The sequence below is a fragment of the Diabrotica virgifera genome, chromosome 1 (assembly GCF_917563875.1).
Source record: "Diabrotica virgifera virgifera chromosome 1, PGI_DIABVI_V3a".
In the NCBI taxonomy this organism is placed as follows: domain Eukaryota; kingdom Metazoa; phylum Arthropoda; class Insecta; order Coleoptera; family Chrysomelidae; genus Diabrotica; species Diabrotica virgifera.
Genome location: NC_065443.1, coordinates 256,151,469 through 256,173,356, shown reverse-complemented (window position 1 = coordinate 256,173,356; position 21,888 = coordinate 256,151,469). Strand labels below are relative to the sequence as shown.

The window sequence follows — 21,888 nt, the reverse complement described above, 5'->3', positions numbered from 1 at the left end:
ATTTCAAGACCCAAATGCACCAGTCAAAATATTATTTTTGAAGTTACCAAGTGCCTAAATTAAATTTCAAATCTTCTTGTATCCGCTCCCGATGAGTATTTTGGGCTTATTTTATTTTATTGTTTTTTTAATTGGTAATGCAGCGCTTAGGACAGTGCGGGCGCTCGGGCTGTAGCACGTCTGGACTATATTATATTATGTAGCTCGGGCGTTCTCGGCGCTTTTTTATACTTGCTTTTATACGTTTTTGGTAACTAGCCCAATAAATGACCGTTTTGGAGTGTAGTTTTCAGGGGCAAATCCGAATTGCATGAAAATTTGGATTTAGGTTCTACTTACCCCCCACTTCAAAGTTGAATTTGTCCCATTGGTTGCTTCTACTTGGGGGGTGACAGACACCCCTTCTCAGGGGGTGAAAAACACGTTTTTAAAGTAAGCCCGGAAATGGATAAATTGACCGATTATAAGCAACTTTAGTTCTATAAAGTTTTTTACGTAAGTCAATACTTTTCGCGTTATTCGCAATTGAAAATGTTGATTTTTCGACAAAAAAACTACGTTTTCAGACCGTTTTTCGCAAATAACTCAAAAAGTAAATATTTTATCGAAAAAATATTCTAAGCAAAAGTGTAGCTTATAAAGAAACAAAAAAAAATAGTGTATCAGTAAAGTATAATATATAAATTGAGAAAAAGCAAAGTTGTAGCTCATGAAAAATACGTTCTTATTCGTCTAATTCCAAATCGAATAAGTCAACGCGAAATCACCGAAAAATTAAGCACTTTTCGGGAAAAGCTTATTAACATTTTTAATGTACCTAAAAAGATATTTATATTTGTTTTTTTCAAAAGTTTCTAGCACCAAAAATAAACGAGTTACACTGAAAAAAATTTGGCCCCTTTTTTTGGTAAAAAAAATTGTGAAAACCTCCGTCTATTTAGCCCCCTAAATAAAATTAATCGTTACTGCTTGACCATTTATTTTAACTGTATATATATTGTTTATATGATCTGTAAGTTTTATTGGCTTGAAGTGTTTATTTTTGAAAAAATTTGGTTTTATAGTAAAACAAAATTTTCTAAAAATTTTTGAAAAATTTCCTTGTTTCAAAATAACTTAAAAATTATTAGTGATAAGAAAAATCTTAAAGAGTAAAAAATATAGGTTTTGTTATTGTAAATATGCTAGTTTCATTTTGTTTTTCCGCAAGACAAAAATTAGTTAAGATATGGCTGTTCAAAATTTGCATACACTCGTGATTAGTGACTCGATCAAGCTTTGTCAACTATAACCCTTTCAAAAATAAGCACTTTAAACCGGTGATACTGACAGATCATATAAAAAATAGATATGTAAGTAAATTGTTTGTAAAGCGGTAGCGATTAATTTCATTTGAGGAGCTAAACACGGGGAGATTTGCATGATTTTTTTACAAAAAAAAAGAGGGTCAACTTTATTTTGACCGTAACTCGCTTATTTTTAATGCTAGAAACTTTTATGAACAATTCTAATAAAGCTTTTTGTAAACACTTTAAAAAAGTTTAAACAGGTTTTTCCCGAAAAATGCTTAATTTTTCGACGATTTCACCTTGAAATATTCGATTTGGAATTAGACGCACAAGAACGATTTTTCATGAGCTACAACTTTGTTTTACTCGATTGATAGACTTTACTGATACACATTTTTTTTCAGTTTTTTATAAGCTACACTTTTGCTGAGGATATTTTTTTCGATCAAGTATTTACTTTTTGAGTTATTTGCGAAAAACCGTCCGAAAACGTAGTTTTTTTGTCGAAAAATAAACATTTTCAATCGAAAATAACTCGAAAAGTATTGACTTACATAAAGAACTCTATAGAAAAAAAGTTGCTTAAAATCAGTTAATTTATCCATTTCCGGTCTTATCTTGAACATATGTTTTTTCACCCCCGAGAAGGGGTGACTGTCACCCCCAAGTAAAAGCAACCGACGACACAACTTCAACTTTGAAGTGGAGGGTAAGTAGAACCTATATCCAAATTTTCATGCAATTTGAAGTTGCCCCTGAAAATTACACGGTATCGCCGTATTTCCCGTTCATTTACTGGGCTAAACCATGTGTTTTAGTTTTTATAAATCAATATTATTTTTTGATGTTTATTATAACTTTTGAAGGTATAAATAACAATTAAAAAATTAATAAAGCGTTCGAAAGTTTACAAATGTGTAGCAAAATTTATTTGAAATTCATATCTTTGCATTCTTCTACATTGCAACCACATAAAGGTACAAAGTAACATTATTTTTCCTACGCGCGACATCCAGGCGTCCGCCCTGTCTAAGCGCTGCATTAACAATTAAAAAAAAACAATAGTTTAAAATAAAATAGGTCCGAAATACTCATCTGAAACGGATTTAAGAATGTTTGAACTTTAATTTAGGTACTTGGTAGCCTCAAAAATAATATTTTTACTGGTGGTTTTGGACCTTGAAAATCGCCATTTTTCGTTTTTTTTTTAAATTTTAAATTGCTTATAACTCGAAAACGATTAACTTCAGAGAAAAATTACAAGAAACCTGTTTTGTTTAGAATGGTCCAAAAAACGCAAAAATATTTGTCCGGGCCGAAAATATTGATTTTTGCAATTTGTTTAAAAAATTGTTTTAAACAAACTGGGACCACTTTTCGCGTGGGCGACTTCTTGAACCTTGTTCTGGGGTGTCTCACGAATGTGATTATGCAAAAAAAATCTCATGAGAATATTTTTTCTAACGAAGCTGCCGTTTCCGCCTTGTCTAATTTCTTTTAATTAAATTAGACTATAATAAATGTTTATTGTAGGTGCATCTCATGCAGATGAACTGGGATATCTATTTAAAAGTCCATTAGCGACAGATCTGAAGGACGAAGATAAAACTTCGATAAGAAAATTGGTGACGCTGTGGACCAACTTTGCCAAATTCTCAAACCCAACTCCATCAGGAAATAATCTGAATGTTGAGTGGAAGCCAATACAGAATGGTCAGTTTAATTTCTTAGATATTGGAAGACAACTAAAAATGGATGTTAATCCAGAACCGGAGAGGATGAGCATTTGGGACGATATTTATCAGTGTATTAAATAATAAATTTAATTTAAAAAATGTTCAGAAACATAATTTATATTTCCGCGAAGTTCCGGCAATCCTAGGTTTGACTAGTCAATCTTCAGGTCTGAGTAACGGTCTTAGTCAAACCCCGTTTCGTTTCATTTTCGGCCTTTAACTAGTCAATCCTAGAAGAGACTAATTTGGCCAGGCAAACATCGAAACTTAATTTCGTGAAATCGGGCTTTGACCGTTGGGTTTAATAATACGTTATTTTTTAAATTTTAATGTTTATTGTTTTTATATTGTAATTAAAATAAAAAAAAAGAATGTGTGTACTTTGTACGCACGTAAGAAGTTATACTTCTATTATATAATTTCAACGAAATCAATATACTTTAAACAGTGTATTTATATTTAATTTAAATATTAAACTAATTCTAATACTTAATACTTTCCAAAAATTTTTTATTAAAACAATACCAAAAATTAAAAAAATAAAAGAATAAAACACACACAAACACATTAAAAAATACCACAAATAAATGATTTCTGAACAATAATAATTGTTGCCAAAAATTTTAACTAATACGAATTTTCTGAAAAAATTATATAATAATATACTTACAATCATAAAATTTATAAAAAAAAATTAAAAAATAGTAACTTGCATTGGGATCGAAAATCATAGCACTTTCCCACTGCGCCAAATTCGCGTATCTGTTATGTGGGAATATACACCTTCTGAACGTTTACACCATAAACTTTTTGACAGTTGTTATTACTTATATGAATTTAATTAAATTAGTTTCATTTTTGTGGAATTAAAAAAATATTTTGTAGAATGACAATATTTTAGGTGAATATTGGTAGAAATTATGTTGGTAATCAAAGTATGTAAAATCAAAGCATTACATATACTATTTTGGTAGGGTCATTTTAAATTTTCCAAATAAGTAGGTACCTATGTAATTTTTTATTAGGATACTGAAACATTTACAATAATTATTACGTACCTGTCGCTTTTAAAAACTATTTAAAAAGTCACTACAATTATAAACTTGCTTTTTCTCTGCCATCACAACGATAAAAACTAATATACACAACATTTTTTATCCACAATATCCATATTGAACAATTATTGACACATGATTTTAACACCCAATCAGATACCGTATAACGTTTGAGCGACTAATGTCGGTGTGCGCATGCGCCAGGGAATGTAAAAATTTACTTTTTTGTCTAAAGAAGTATAACTTTAAAAATTAGTTTTTATTCTCATATGGTAAAACAATCATTATAACATTTAGAGTTGCTCAACACGTTAGATCTTTTACATTTACATAATTTTGAAGAGCATGTTTTATTGCAGTAGCATTTTATAAATACTTGTCCCCCTTTAGAATCTTTTGCACTGATTTCTCTTAGAGATAGCTGAACGTAGGACACATCTTCCTAATTAAGAAAATTCTTTTTGCATTATTTTATTTGATTCCTCGAAAACGGTGTGTTTATTGTTCGGTGTTTTATCCCCACTTTTTATAATCCGCCAACTATTTTAATATTCTATGATACACAAAACATTTCGAGCATCTCTATCAAAGCTCTATCAAAGCTGTGAATAGGTGTGGTTACAGTTTTTCCGATCGTAATTGGCCGAAAATTTTTGTTCAGTTAATTTTGACATAACATTAGCCTGACTCCAAAGTCCTTCAATCGCTTTTTTTTAATTATTTTTATATTTTGTGTCTGTGTACAATGCATGCATGTAAGTATACTTTTGAATCCTTCATAGTGTGCACCAAGTGTGCTGCAGAGCTCTCTTTGGGCTGAACACAACAAACCACATCTGAAGAAGTAATCTCAATTATTGAACAATTTTCTTCCTCTCTTGGTAACGACAAGAGGGTCCAGGAGATTTGTCAGTATCGTGATCCTTTGTTTTTTCTCCTATTGAAGTATCTGAGACGTATTCCACCGCATTCTAAAAGGCGATAGGCAAGTTAAGATTATATAAGTGCATAAGAAAGAATTCGTAAATAAATTATTCCTAAAATTTTTTTTAACACTTTGAATCTTTACAGGAGTCCTCTTAGTTTAATTACTATATTATTTGGTTGAGTATTCCATCGTAAACGTTTATCAATTATTATACGTAGATAAATATTGACTGATGAAATCCTGGAATTGATAGAACAGAGAAGAAAACTGAAAGGTAACAAGATAGAATACAAGAAAAAAACAGAAACTACTTAAACAAAATATAGAGGTTGATAAGGAAACATTGATGGAGGATAAATCTGCACAGACGTAGGTACACTAAAAATATCATGGACGGCTATGCTGACAAATGTGCCAGTCCTTAAGTGAGCAAATGCTACTCGCGAACTACTTGACAATATCAAATGTAGAAAGATGGCCTATTTTGGACACGTAGTAAGGGGATACCGATGTAATATTCTTCAACTTATTATGATAGGTAAAATCGAAGGACGCAGAGGAATTGGTAGAAAACAGGCCTTTTGGTTGAAGAATATCAGGGAGTGGACAGGCATAAAGAAAGCAGAGCAACTATTTAGAATAACAGCTCGAGACGGCGATAGTCTCGTCATGTTAATCGCCAACGTCACGGGGACCTGATAAGGCACTTTACAATAAGATATTTAATCTTGTATGTATCTGTAGTCTCATTCTTCGCATCGATTTTTAATAAGCCAAGATTTGGAAGGTTATTTACATACGATGTAAGTGGCATATATTTTGTTTTATCTAAGTACATTTCAGGTGAGCTTAGTAAAAGTAAAAGCGCAAATATTTTACGGCTACCCCTACTTTTTCTGTCTTTACACGGCAAATTACGTGTAGTAAAATTCTCACTGGTTTGGGTATGTAAACATGACTTGACAATGCCATGATTAACTTTAAAGATATTGCTTTTGAATGATCTTGGATAACTGTAACTTGCTTAAATTATTAATTCTTTAGATATCTGGCAATAGATATAACCAGTTACGGAGATGTTAAAGAGGAAGTACGACAACAAAGCTTAAAAGCAAGTAAGGCGGCGGGATCTCTTAATGACACAATCTGGAAGAACAAACACCTAAGACAAGACACAAAAGCAAGAATCTATAAAGCAGCAATTAGACCTATATTGACATACACGGCCGGCGGAGACAAGACCTGACACATCTAAAACGAGACGACTACTAGAAACAACAGAGATGAAAATACTCCGACGAATATCAGGGAAAAGTCTGTTGGATAGGGAGAGAAGCGAAAACATAAGAAGATAATGAAATGTAGAAGACATAAATGGATGGGTGACAAAACTGAAATAGGAGTGTGATGAACACATTAGTAGAATGGCAGAGGATAGGACAGTACGAATAGCACGAGATAAGTCACCAAATGGACGAAGAAGTATTGGCAGACCAAGAAAAATATGGTGCGATAACTTAAACAATTTAGGAGACTAATATCAAAGAAGAAACAGGCTTTAAAGCCTACATACAAGAAGGAAGGAAGAAAAAGGAGACCATGTTTTAGCACATGTAAGCTTATTAATTGCAAACGTTTATTAAGAAACAGACTGACCCCCGTGGGCCATGGTATATAGCTCAGTTAGTTACAGCATAGGCACGGATCGCTAACATTACCAGAGAACTTCAGTTCTCGCCAGTGGCGCACACCTACACCCCTACACGCGACCCTATATATACACGAAATTTTAGATTTTCTAAATCTGACTGAATTGAAAATTGGGCCAACTCCCATCGCAAAGTTCAGGAAAAGACTCACCCATTCATATGTCAACCATCCATTTTGGTCCAAGGGTGTGGATTTTACGACCCTTCCTATTTAGGGTCCGTTTTTCGATCCCCACGTTGGGCGCCAGTGTAACGAAATAAGCGATGTTCTACCCCAGCTAATTGAAACAATATTCGAAAATATTATTCCAATCATCCAAGATAGCCATCGCTACACCCTTAGCTTAGCTCAGTCACTCAGGTGTGTGTTCGTCTTGTCCCCTAATCTTAGAAATGAACTCTGAAAATTTAGAATGGAAGAAAACAAAAGAGTATTTTTAACTAATCATGTTTATTGTTCAATAAAGATATAATAATAATATGACTTAGTAAATTGCATTAACAAATATATTCAAATTCTTGCCAAAAACTAACAATTCTGGATTATACTTATGGCTTTTGGTAGCTGATGGTAACTTCTTGATGTTGAATGGTACTGCTGCTGGTTCTGCAACGGGCTCTGGGGTTGTAGGTGTTGTATTCCACCAGGCCTACGGATGTTGGTCGTTGCAGTCTTAGTAATGTGGTTGCAGCCCTGATGACATGGTCCTCGTTGTTTTATCACCGGCGATTTGAGGGTTGTTGAAACTCCCGGAGGGAGAACGGTCATCTTATTCCCAAAAACTGTAACAGTAAAACACATATCAACAATTAAGAAGCTAATAACCAAACTGTACCTTCGCCAAATAGTATCCAAAAATAGTAAATGGCAAGGTAAATTAAATGGAATTTAGATGAGGAGAATAGCTAAAATTTTGATTACTAAACGTGCATATATGTAAATTAAAAAGATAATATATTTAAAACTAAAATATCAGAACACATGGTTTGACACTGTGGTTAGGTTAGATATAAAAAATCATTAGAAAGACTGTTACATGTTGAACTGTGATTACAAAAAAAATAATAATGATTTCTTAACCCAAGAGAGTGAAAGTCTGGAAATAGATAGGGCGTTATGGGCTCATCTCTTTAAATAGATTTAGTTTCCCTGTCCCTTCCATTTTCATTTTGTGTCAGCGGGTAGGGATGAAGGATGAAGTGACACTTTCATGACAGTGCGACATAGGCAGTGGCGAGCATGTTCCGTATTGAAAGCAGTTACTTACAGAGTAAGAATGTATGGGGTACGTTCAGTATGTTCAATCGATGATTTAAATGAAAAACTGAAAAACTAAACTTTGAAAATTTTGGTTTCTCGACAATTACTCAAAATTTCAACCCACGAATTACGCCAATAACTGAGCGTTTGTAGAAGGACTCTATAGGAATCTAACGGTGTATACCTTATATCCGGGAAAATTCGAATTTTTAAGTTAGAGGCTTCATAATTATGATCAAATCTATTTCTTATGGGAAAAACGGTTTTTCAAGCTCAATAATTCCTGTAATAGCTTCAGTTATCATACTTCACCTTAGATGCATAAGATACTACTTGTTAATACGTTTCAAACTCATGTTTAGTGAACAAAATCGGTTAAGCCGTTTAGAAGTTATAAGGCTGCAAAAGTATAATCCAATTAACGATTATTCCCTAAATGGTTTATGTAGTTGTAGTGGTTACGACGCTAATTTGATCTGGCAACGGGAAATCCGAGTTCATTTACCGGCCATCAAAATATTTTTTTCAATCTATTTCGAATAGAAGAAAAATCTAATATACATTCGATGGACACTAGATCGTTTGTGAGAGAATCCGACAAAGGCGACCATTTATAAAGCTTAACGTGTAATCGAGAAACATTGCATTCAACTTTATACATTTAATTTATAAATAACTTTGAAAAACTCCTGATACAAGAATGAAAACCGCTAAACCCCGTAAAAATGAGTGGCGCATACAATATTCCAACTACAAAAGATCTGATATGAATATTACGTGGCACGAAAATGTATTTTCATTTTGATGCAAAACAAAATTCTAGTTTTATTTTAAAAGATTTTTTCATAACATTTGCTAAATTTGAAGTAAACGCGCCACAAAAGGGTTTTAAAATTCAAACTGTATCAAAATTATACTTTTGTGGCGCAAATTTTACTGCAAATTGGGCAAATATTATGAAAAAATCTTTTAAAATAAAACTAGAATTTTGTTTTGCATCAAAATGAAAATTAATTTTCGCGCCACGTACTATTCATATCAGATCTTTTGTAGCTGGAATAATGTATTAGCCACTCATTTTTACGGCGTTTAGCGGTTTTTATTCTTGTCGTGAGTTTACATTTCACCTTACCCAATGTCAGTTTAGACATTTATTAATTTTGTTGTCATTACTATGGCTATGTTACTTAAAGATTAAAATGTACCTACTCTGTTACAGTGCACATATTCTAAAGGTGCCGGTGGGGGATGGCCTCTATGCGCAGTACTATAGTCGGTGTATGAGAGAGAAAGTATTCGAAATAATTCAATAACAAATAACATCAAATTTATTATTTAATAATATTGCGAATAGACGCCATCTCCCACCGGCACTTTTAGAATTTGTGCACTGTACGTTGCTCTGAGATCTAAAGTAACGCATAATAAATATCAATAGGCTAATGGGTAACTGCGAGACTTGTAAGACCAAGACCAAGACCGCGAGAGCAATACCAAGACCAAGACCAAGACCAGGCGTATTGGCGCAAGACCAAGACCAAGACTGTCTAAGTCTCGTCTTGGTCTTGCATTTGGGCAACACTATCGTTTACAATCTAATTACTTCTTTTCATTGTAAATATTGCACGATAAGAATTAAATAATAAGTTTGAAATTTCCAGCCGAAGTTGGATTAGTAATCGACTAGTTGGCGATACCAGCGAAGCTTACAGCGAATACTGGAGTGGGAACCCCTATCCGATAGTGCAATTATGGTACATCGGATTGGGAGAAATACGGTTCTAATATAGGTGTACCCTAAGGTGGCGTCACATCAATCTAGAAAGAAATTCACAGCGGTGACAGAGACCAGTAGCAGGAAAAAAGCATGCTTCTCTATAAATCGAAATGTTCAAATGATTCCATAGACAGGATGTCGCCATTAACCCTTAAACGCCCAACCTTTTTTAGGTTCCATGTACGCCCAAGGGTGGGTAAAAAATGTCCACCTCGAAAATAGCTAATATATTTATTGAGAGTTGTTGAAAATGGATTAAACTTAAGAATCTTATGCTTAGTAAACACAGCATCGTCTAAAATATTAATCTAAACAATTTACAAACCTTACAACAAAATTACAATGTACATCAAAATTAACATACCAGTAATTCAGATTTGTCGATTTTCTCCATATTCTTAGGATTATGTAATCCGTAGATTATGTAATTATACATCGATAATTATATGGATTATCTTCCTACCAACGAGAAATTATATAGAAACCTTTAGTAACAAGTTTTGCCAAGGGTGTACTTTTTATGCCCATCTATATTTAACTCAAGATGCTGCTTTTATTTTCAAAAATATATGTAGAACCAAATTAACATTCGATAATGGGCTGTCTTTTTAACAATAAATAATTTAAAAAAAAATTAAACAGGTAACAAATATGCTACAAGGGAATACGCATTAGGTGGACATTTTTTACCCACCCTTGGGCGTTTAAGGGTTAATAGGAAGATTCTGGGTTTTTTGCAGTACTATAAATAACAGACAATTTGAATGAATGAGTTCAGTTTAGTTTTAGATTTTACTTGTGCGGTTTGAAATGTAAAATAATAAATTGTAATATTGAAATAAATTATGTGCTATAGGTACACACTATGTTTTAGTATAATATAAATATTGTAAATTCTAAATGAATTAAATAATAAGTGTGTGTAATTAAAATAATGTGAATGAAGTGTTTTTATTTAAATATAAGTGTCAAGAAATATAAATAATAATAAAATCAGTAATTTCGTAACTTTGGTGTCAGAAGTGGAGTTCGTACTTCAATTATTTGAAGGCAGCCTTCAAAAAACCATCTGAGCAAAAAACCAAGAAAACCTAAATAATGATATTTTAAAGTGCATCTAATGTGTGTTTTTAATTTATATGTATGTATTTGTCATCTATTTTTTTTATAAAATTCAAACTAAACTAAACTCGCTCAGCCGAGATTCATTTTGACACATTCGGAATAGGAAACATACAACACAAAAATTACTACCTCACACTATTAACTGCTCAAATCAACTTCATTTTTCATTAAAAAAAGAAGAATTATTGAAAATAGTGGGAAAGTATACTAAACTCATAAAATTTTGTGGAATTTACTTCTTTAAAATATCTTTATTTTTTACAATAAATAATTTTCTCATTTGTGAAAAATACATTAAAATGGTGCAAATAAATAATTATTGATTGGCGTAAGGTTTATGTTATTTATGTCTGTTTACTATTAATAATATTGCTTATGAGTTGGCATGTTTGGTTGTGTAGTAATTTCCAGTCACGTCTGGCAACCTAACTAACCCCAAAAAAATTACCAACATCACTAGACAGTTGTGTCTCAGATTACGACGCGAATCGACTTTAACAGCTAATATAATAACTTTAAACAATTCTCAGCTTATGACAAAAACAACTAGAACGTAATAGAAATATAAAAAACTATCGTAACACTTACATACTTACTTTTATAATGTTCAATCTCAATTCCAAGAGTTAGACACACAGAAGATACACTCCTCCACACCTAAATAGATAGTGTCCAAAGGAGAAGATAGTAAGTAAAGGCGGGTTCTCATTAGTCAATCTCATTGATCAATATCCTTGATTCTATGCTATAGAAGAAAAATAGATCTATATGAACGTCGATTCAGCGATATTGTTCTATCATATGGTATTTCAATAAAACTGAAAAGCCTTCCTACTTTTGATAGATCAATGGAAATGATTCTATCAAATAGAACACTGCTTGACAGTGAGAACTAGCGTTCAGTTACGTTGACTTGTATTTTGTGGAGTTAAATAGTAAGCATATGAGATGAGGTTAAATTCTTTGTGAGAACCATAGACATATTATAATTTCGTGAACAATGTCAAATTTTAAATGAAGAGACAACCATATCTGCAAGTTTCTAGAACTATACCAGAGAGAGGAGTGCTATGGATAATTAGGAGTGAACAATATAAAAATATAATAAAGCGGGAAAAAAGCTATGAAGCTAATCATTTTGGAATGGAAATAGAAATCCTGACTCTAAACGATATTAAAAATAAAATTAAAAGTATCCGGACAACCTACAAAGTTGAACTGAATAAAATATTAAAAGCAAATAAAATAAGTGGTACAGAAACAGATGATCTGTATAAACATAAACCATCATAAACCAAAACGTTTAAGAGGTGTTTCCGTTGCAAAAGGGAGTCAGAGATGTTCTTGTTTTCCTATTTTTAAGTACGTTTTTTAAATATTCACACCCAATGCGAACGCCAGCATGCACAATTTTCTTCTTTACAGCCATTATTAAAGTTAGCACTTTGTAGCCTGAATTCAATATCCTTGAAATAGTGTGAATTTGAATTCTATGTTCAGTTGCATAGAATCAACGCTATTGATCAATGAGGTTGACTAATGAGAACCCGCCTTAAGACATACAAGGCCGTCGATGTTTGCAGAAAACTCCTTGAAAGCTGATATCTTGTAGATTTTTTTATAAACGAACTCTTTACTGGGCCTGAAGATGGGGTATAAATTGTAAGTCTTAAACCGGTCGCCTCTTATAACATCTAATAAACAATAATATTGTGAGTATTGACCGTTTTTTCATAATATATTATTTTTAAATATTTTAATTTTTTTTTTAATATTGTTCACGATCTATTTGAGGGGAGGATAAAGTCATTTATTATTACTAAAGTTATCACATTATTCTTTCTGCATAAATCCGAATGTCACATCAATGGAAATTAAACGTCTATAGACGTTCTGTCCGTCAACGTGTTAACTGTGGTCTGTGTTCATTGTCCCAGGCATGTTTGCATATTTTATTTGCGATTTGTCGAAATCCCTGTTTTTGATGTATAATTCGTGCTCGTAATCCTGACGCTTAGTTGTCTTGGAGTTTATCCCACATATAAATTGTTGCATTGACAGGGTATTTTGTAGATGCGGTTCTTTGACTTCCCTTGTGTATTATTGGATTTTGTTTTGGACAGGCTATATCTGAGTGTGTTGGTTGTTTTAAATGTCGTTTAATTGTTTTATTTATTTCCTATCCTTTTTAATTTTTATGATAAGTCCTTTACATATGGTTTTATGGTATTAGCGAAGTTACGGCAGAGATAAGGGAGAGATTGCAACAAATACTAATCGCCTGAAGACAAGAACGGTGGAGCTAGACATTAAGTAAAATGGATATGACGCACAGTAGTAAGTAAGCTTGGAATATGATTCAAAAACTTAATGGTGATCCCACAGAAATAAAAGAGCCATGTGCAATAATGCCAAATCAGATAGCCCACCAACTGCTTCTGAATGGCAAACAAACCATCGTTGCAAAACGCCAAAAATTATAAGAACTCAAGAACAGGAAAGAACTCTCTTGCGAAACTCATTTACCATCGAAGAGCTCGAAAATGACATGGACTTTATGAAAAATGAAAAATCATTTGGGGTGGACAAAATCCTAAGAGAGCAGATAAAACACTTCGGACAAAAATCGAGACAATGGGTGCTAGATCTATTTAACATATGTCACTCTACCGACCAGATTCCAAAACTGTGGTGTAAATCAAAAGTAGTAACCTTTCTGAAACCTGGGAGAGACCCTGAACTACCGAGTAGCTACCATCCGATATATCTGCTACGCCATTTGCATAAATTGTATGGGCGCATTGAACGCCTCATTTTGAACCGCATCCAGGAAAAATTAGATGCAAAACTAATCCCTCAACAAGAGGGCTTCAGGCCAGGTAAATAATTCATAGACCAAGTTCTGAACCTGAGTACATAGAGGAGGGATTTCAACAGAAAGAGATAATGGAAGTAGCCTTTATAGACCTCACAGTGGCCTATGATACGATAAACCACAGAACCTTGCTAACTAAGATATATAACACTGTGCTCGACTATGACCTGGCAAATATCATTAGATCACTGTTGTGTAATAGACGCTTCAACGCTGTGCTAAATGAAAAGAAGAACAGATGGAAAACCCAAAAAAATGGCTTACCTTAAGGAAGCGTTCTGGCGCCGTCCCCATTTGACATCTACACCAACGACCAACCAATGCACCCTCAGACTGAGAGTTTTGTTTACGCTGACGACCTCGGTATCGACGTAAAGGAGAAAACACACACAAGGAGAGTCGACAATGGAAGAGGCTTTAAACATAATGTCAACTTACTACAAGAAAAACTCATTATAACCAAACTCTACTTAAAACCCAAATATGTGCATTCCATCTCAACAACTATCTGGCGCATGTAAAACTGAATGTTTTTTGGGAGGGACAATGCTTGGAACATACTGGTAGGCCCAAATATCTTGGAGTGATACTAGACCGGTCACTAACATATAAGTTCCACTATCAGAGCACAAGACAAAAGATTTCTACGAGAAACAACCTTCTCCGGAAACTTGTAGGAAGCAAGTGGGGTGCAAACCCTCAGGTCTTAAAGTCAACAGCTGAGGGCTTATGTTTCTTAACAGGGGAATATGCTTGTCCCGTCTGGGGTAGATCTAGATACGCCCCTCAAGTCACCACGGCGTTAAATGAAACATGTAGAATGTAGAATAACTACCGGTTTTATGAAGCCTACCCCTCTACCCCTACTGTACCGGGCAGCTGGATTCGCATCATCAGACGAACGTAGATGCGCCCCACAATATGTGGAGAAGTTCAGGCAAACTTTCGATGAAAGACACCAATTATACGGGTTTGACGAACCACCAGGAACCAGCTGACTTAATTCAAGGAAAAGGTTTATGAGAAATGTCAGCGTCGGTCACCCGTTTGTGATTGTGGGGAAATACAAAACAAGCAGCACCTGAAAATATGCAGACTTTACCCATCACAGTGCACCCTCAATGATTTACGGCTCGCAAATACAGAGGGCGTAGACGTAGCCTGATACTGGTCAGAAGAACTGTAGTCGGATCCAGATATGAAAAAGAAAGAGTACATATGGTATTTTTGACATCATTGAGTCCATTGGTGTAGCTGGACTGCTTGTGTTGTTTTGCTGTTTCCTTTCTTCTATCTTGTGGAATTTCTTGTTTATAAATGATTATGGGTACTCATTCTTTGTTAAAGTTAGCAGGTTGGTTTGTTCTTGAAATGCCTTTTGATTGGAACACAAACTGTGACGACGATTTCCGGAGTGAAAATCGAAACCTCATAATTTTTTAGGTAATAGTCATCATCATTCTTTTTGCCTTATCCCTATGCGGGGTCGGCTTCCCTAATTGCATTTCTCCACACAATTCTATTTTGGGTCATATCAGTGTTAATCCCCTTTACCAACATGTCCTGCCTAATCGTCTCCCCCCACGTCTTCTTTGGTCTTCCTCTCCCTCCTTCCAGGAATCTGCACTTCAGCAATTCTTCGTATTGGGTGATTAGCGTCTCGACGTTGAACATGACCAAACCATCTCAACCTATGCTCTCTCATTTTGGCATCAATTGGTGTCACACCTAAACTTCCCCTAATATACTCATTTTTATTTTATCATTTTTGTCACTCCACTCATCCATATAAGCATTCTCATTTCCGCCACATGCATTCGTTGTTCCTCTTTCTTTTTCACTGCTCAGCATTCAGTACCGTACATCATAGCCGGTCTTATGACTGTTTTATAGAATTTTCCCTTCAACTTCATTGAAATTTTCCTGTCACACAGCACACCACTCGCTTCCTTCCACTTCATCCATCCAACCCTAATTCTACTGCATGCATCTCCATCTATTTCTCCATTACTTTGTAATACCGATTCCAGGTACTTAAAACTATTGCTTTTTACAATCTGTTCACCATCCAAAGATAGCATTTTATTTGTAGTGACTCCATCTTTAAATGAACATTGCAAATACTGTGTCTTTGTCCTACTAAGCGTTAAACCTTTTTCCTCCAGAGCTTGTTTCCGTTGTTCCAGTTTTTGTTCTAAGTCTCTTTCACTATTTCGTACCAACACGACATCATCAGCATACATTAAGGTACTAGTACACTTTAGAAGACCAAAAATAATCATTTTCTTCAAGATTTTTTTTTCTCAGAACCTTTATTAAAAATGAACACAAAAATTTTTACATATTAATATCTAACTCTCAGAGAGTACAAAAAATATATCTTTTTTCATTTATGCAGCTACAATAATATTGTAGAGGGCGCTAAATTCGAGGTAACGAATAATAATGGCAGACAGTTGTTAATCTCAGGATTGGGATATCTGAATCAAAAAAATCGTACTGCATTTGAGAAATGAAAATTTCTTACGTGACAATTTACCACAATTTGACCGAAATATAAAAAATAGATATTTTTTAACCCTGAAAAACTGAAGAAGAACGGGCGATTTCTTACAAAAATTTTTCAAATTTCCGTGAAATCTTTTTTTTGCTGAGGTTTTCACTAACGGTGGTAAATTGTCTCGTAAGAAACCTTCCTTTTTCAAATGCAGTACGATTTTTTTGTTTCAGATATCCTAATCCTGAGATTAACTGTCCGCCATCGAAACACTTTTTTCGAGGCCTCGAATTTGGCGCCCCCTACAATATTCGTGTACGTGCATAAATGAAAATAGATATATCTTTTGTATTTTCTAAGAGTTAAAGGTTAATATGTAAAAAGTTTCATGTTCATGTTTAATAAAGATTCAGAGAAAAAAAAATCATGAAAAAATGCTTCTTTTTGGTCTTCTAAAGTGTACTAGTACCTTAAGCACCATGGAATGTTACCCTGTAGTTTGGCTGTTATCTGGTCCAAAACTAATGAGAATAAATACGGACTAAGCACCGAGCCTTGGTGCAATCCTACTTTCACATGAAATTTGTCAGTCTCTCCCACACCTGTCCTAACACTAGTCGTTACTCCCTCATACATATCTCACAATCTTTACATATTCACCAGGGACTCCTTTCTTATTGAGAGCCCACCACAGAATCCCTCGAGGAACTCTATCATATGCTTTCTCAAGATCAATGAATACTATATGACCGTTTGTTTTTTTACTCCTGTTGTTTTCCATCAACTGCTTTATAATGAAAATTGCATCTGTTGTTGATCTGCCCTGCATAGAGCCAAATTGATTCTCGGATATTTCGGTCTCTTTACGTATCCGTCTATCAGTCTATTCGTCTATCCGTCTTTTTAGGTAATAATGTAATTATTATACCGGGTGGTGAATTGGAAAACGGGCCATAGGAAACTCAATGTAAAATTCTAAATTGTTGAATTCCTGCTTCCCTAATTATTTTACATCAAAAGTCATGAGAAACTATTCGTAAAGGATTAAAATCTGTATTAAAATCAAAAGTTAAAATTGTTTTACGATTTAAACAGAGTCCAAAATTTTGAAAAATAGAATACATTTGCCATACCTAAGTAAGTGCGTAAACGTAAGGCCACACGTTACTATTTCTGACAGTACGCAAACTATTGATTGAATAAAACATCTTATTATTACCACTTTCTCCTTAACTGAGGTCATCTTTTCGACTTTATTGTTTTTTAAACAATAAAAACGATAAAATAAAAATACTGACAATTCAAAATATTGTAAATATAATAATTTCATTGTGACCGAAGGCAACCTTATACACATTCTTGCACTGTGTGTGGCCTAAATTTGGCAAATACTTTGATAAAATTTATTATAGTTTACAAAATTTTGGAATGTGTTTACTTCGTAGAACAATTTTAACAATTGTTTTCAATAAAGATTTCAATCCTCTACAAATAGTTTCTCCTATGTTTTTGATGTAGAATAATTAGGAAAGCAGGAATTTAACAGTTTAGAATTTTACATTGTGGTATAACCAAACTGTGGCTAATCGCATATAAACATAATACTTCAAAATCAGATTAAATTACAAATTTATCAAACTGATCAACGGTAAACCACAATAAATGTTTATAAAGTTGATAACGCTGTTTTCTTATACCAGAAAGCGAACGAAAACGTAAAATTGATAATTTTAATATCTGACCGAAAAACCATGTTATGTAACAGAAGTTGATTTATATTAGGCTTTACCAAGGGCGCCCATATAAAAATTTTTAGGGGGGGCCAAACGTGAATATGTTGCACATTACATTTTGTATATTTCGGATGACAATATATACAGTAGACTCTCTCTATAACGAAGACGGGTATAACGAGTTTTCGCTTATAACGAGGTACATTAGGTGTCCCATGAAATTCCTATTGAACTATAACGCTCTATAACGAGGCATATTTGGTTACAACGAGGAAAATTGAAATCGAAGAATACGTGTCTTTACCTGTTTTTAGCGTTGTAATGGTCATAAATAAATAAATGCCCCAACTGCCTGTACATAGAAATGCCCAACATCTGTCTTATTATCGAGGCCAGTGCTGTAATAAACTCGGCCACCTGTAATAAACTTCTGTCTGTTTATCGACCGATATTGAATATTATAGGAAATTTACAATTTATGGCGGCGAAGTCTCATTGTTCACTGTTCAGGTTGACCATTGACATCTAATAAACAACGTAAGAGGCATCAAAACATTTCATTATTATTGTTGTTTGATATAACGAAATCCGCTTATAACGAGATAATTAGTCCACCATTTCAGTTCTCGTTATAGAGGGAGTCTACTGTAGTTTAAACCACCTAAAAAACCTAGTTTGAACCCTGTTGTGAGAAATTATTCATACATTTAAATACTAGACCAAGTTTTTAAATGGAAATGTCATGGCTACCACAAAAGTTTCTCGGGCGCCTCTCTTTAAAACCCGTTTGAAAAGAATACAATGCTTGCAAAGCCCTGCCTTCAACTTTGGCGAGTAGACTAACCATGAGTATGTGTCGAACCAAGTTTTTACTTTAAAATCTTAAAAGGGAGCCCCCTTTATTTTTGCAGATATAGAATCCTTATGAAAAATAAGTCACATATATTCCAAACATTTTTAGAATCGTTGATAGATGGCGCAAATAAATCGCATTTTTCGATTATAGCGCCATCCGTCAATTCTAAAAAAAGTTTCGAATAAATATTACTTATTTTTTGAGGAGGAAACTCAATCTGTAATAACAAACGGGGGTTCCTATTTAAGATTTTAAAGTTAACTCTCACCCCACCTCCAGAGTGTGGAATGAAAAATCCTGTTTGGTGTCATTCTATAGATTTTTGAAAAATATTAACCTTTAACTACGGGCGCCCAACCATGAATCTCAAATACGGGCGCGGTGTACTCTATACACCAGTTACAAATAGCTACAGAAACAAAATTTCTTTAATTATTAGAACTATATTAAATTGCACAACTTGTGTTTAATCAATAATTAGTTATTATATAATAAAAAATAAAACTAAAAAATAATTCAAAATGGTAAACCAGTGAGAAAAAACGAAAACAGTAATTTATTACATATTGAAACACCAACCTAAAAAAATGTGCGAAAATTTTTAAATTTTTAACTAAGTAGAAAAATAAACACATACGAGTCTTTATTCACGTTCGTCTTCTTCCTGGTTATTTGAGTTAATACACTCAAGACAAATAATGGTGGAATGTTCTTTGCAAACCATTCTCCTGCATGTCTGACACGAAATGGTTGTCACTCTATTTTTACGCCATCCGCAGCAATAGCACCTTCCTCGTATTTTTGCTGGTGGTTCTTCTTCTTCTTGTTCCACTACAGTAGCTTTATATTTCTTCAGGAATAGTTTTAAATCTAAGGGCAGACTCTGTATTTCAGCTCGTTCTGAAAGGTGTGGTCTCAACAAAGATAAAGATAATTCCTTTAAAAATATCCTTCTATATTTTTGAGGATTGTTTATATTTGCAGCATTATACAGGATTTGGCTGTTAATTCCTGCGATGTTTAGGAGCTGAAAAAATATAACCATCGGCCACCTTTGCGTTCCCCTTGATACCGAGTATGTACCGCACATTTTATCTACTGTGTCGACACCTCCTTTGTGAGAATTATAATCTAAAATTATATTTGGCTTTTTTTCTCCGGATCTACTGCAGACTCATTATGCATGGTTGATATCAAAGACACAGCTTTATTTTTTGCAGGGACATATGACACTATAGTTACCTCTTTTTGAAATCCGAAAAGGGACGATCCAACTTTTCTTTCTTTATGTGGTAGGAACTCCAACGGCAGCTCCCGTTTATTTTTCTTTAGTGTACCAACCATTGTTACTTTATCTTTCAAAAGATCATTGGCCAATGAGTAACTTGTGTACCAATTATCACATGTCAAGTTCCGGTTTTTCCCTTTCCAGTCTTGAAGTAAACGATGTACAATATCAGCAAGTTATTTGATTTGTTGTAAGGTCCTTGTGGCTTATTACCACAATACACCTCTAAATTTGTAACATAAAATGTCTGGGCATCACACAATACAAATACTTTTAACCCATACTTTGCAGGCTTGGACGGGATATATTGAATAAAACTGCATCTACCTCTGAAAGGTATTAACATTTCGTCAATTGTTACTTCTTCTCCTAAACAGTAGTTATTGTTGCAGTTCTCCACAAAACGATCCAGTGTAACTCGAATAGCAGCAAGCTTATCAGTTTCCTTGCGTATCCCTCTACTATTTTTGTCATCAAATCTTAGAGCAGCAAGCAAAAATAAAAATCGATCAGCACTCATGCACGCTCTAAATATTTCTGAGCCGGTTCCGTCTTTAGTCCACAATTCAAGAAAATGTGTATGATTTTGCTTTTTAGTTCCTGCAAGAAGTAGTAGTCCAATAAATGCCATAATTTCTGTTTCTGTTGTGTCTTTAGCCCGTCTCGGCCGGTTATATCTTATCTACTTTATTCGCATATTTGTAATTTTCAAGTTTATACACTCAACTATATTTTCAATAATGTCGTCAGCTTTGGCCCAGGAAGTATTTTTACAATATTTTTGCTGGAAGTTTTGCTAAATTTGCTCACCACTGAATTTTTATACCACTTTGTTTGTTTATCTTTCGCTATAAAATACTGATCTTCATCGCTTTCTAAACTCTCACCATCGCTCTCGTTATCTGAATCAGAAGACTCTTTATTATTTAGTTCTATCTCCGACTCAGTGTTATAATCGTTGTCTTCCGTAATTTCTTCCTCTTCTTCTGAGGAACTAGCATCCTCTTCTCCCCTAACTTCTTCCTCAGGTTCTTCTTCGAACAATGCTTCAGCCATAGCTCTAAGCTCATCTTGTGTGAGACTTTTAGGGTTTCTAACACGCACTCGATCCCTATAAAAAATATTTCTCCTAAGTTTCCATTTCACATTTTTGTATAAAAAGTACAATGTAACATTTACTACACAGAAAATAACTCGTTTGCAGGTAATTTAAAGTTTAACATTCGTTAAATTTACTTACATAACTATGTGCGTGGTGTACTGAAGGCACCGTTCGGGAACTCACTTTGATATTTTTTATCATAACTCAACTATTCGATCAAAAATCACGTATCGACTGTAACAGACAATGGTTGATACTATACTGATAGGTTACGTCGAGCGCCGTAAACGCAGAAAATAGTTTTAAGAAACGGCAAACAACTTAACACGCATGGTGTACTGTGTACACCGTAGCCCGTAGTTAAAGGTTAAACACATGTTTTTTAGTTTTTCATTTGGAAGTATATTTCTCGAGATATTAGACCGTTTCTATAATTTTGCTATGGTATCACGATATATCATTTTTTCATATTATAGCGCTATCTATCCACAATTCGCAAAATGGCTCGAATAAGATTTGCTTATTTTTACAAGGAAAATCCAAATCTGCAACAAAAATTAGGGATTCCATTTAAGATTTTAAAGTTACCCCCGCTACACACCCAGGGGTTGAAGTGGTGGACTTGTTTAGTGTCATCGCATAGATTTTTGAGGAATA

General features: G+C 34.0%; 1 protein-coding gene across 1 annotated transcript in view; it reads left to right on the top strand.

Annotated features, from left to right (window-relative positions):
- The window catches only part of LOC114330898 (uncharacterized), a 180,851-nt gene that overhangs the window by 119,975 nt on the left and 38,988 nt on the right, over positions 1–21,888 (top strand). The window contains exon 13 of the mRNA XM_050663392.1: positions 2,823–3,102. Coding sequence (XP_050519349.1) covers positions 2,823–3,102 — 280 coding nt within the window. The remainder of the gene's footprint in view (positions 1–2,822; positions 3,103–21,888) is intronic.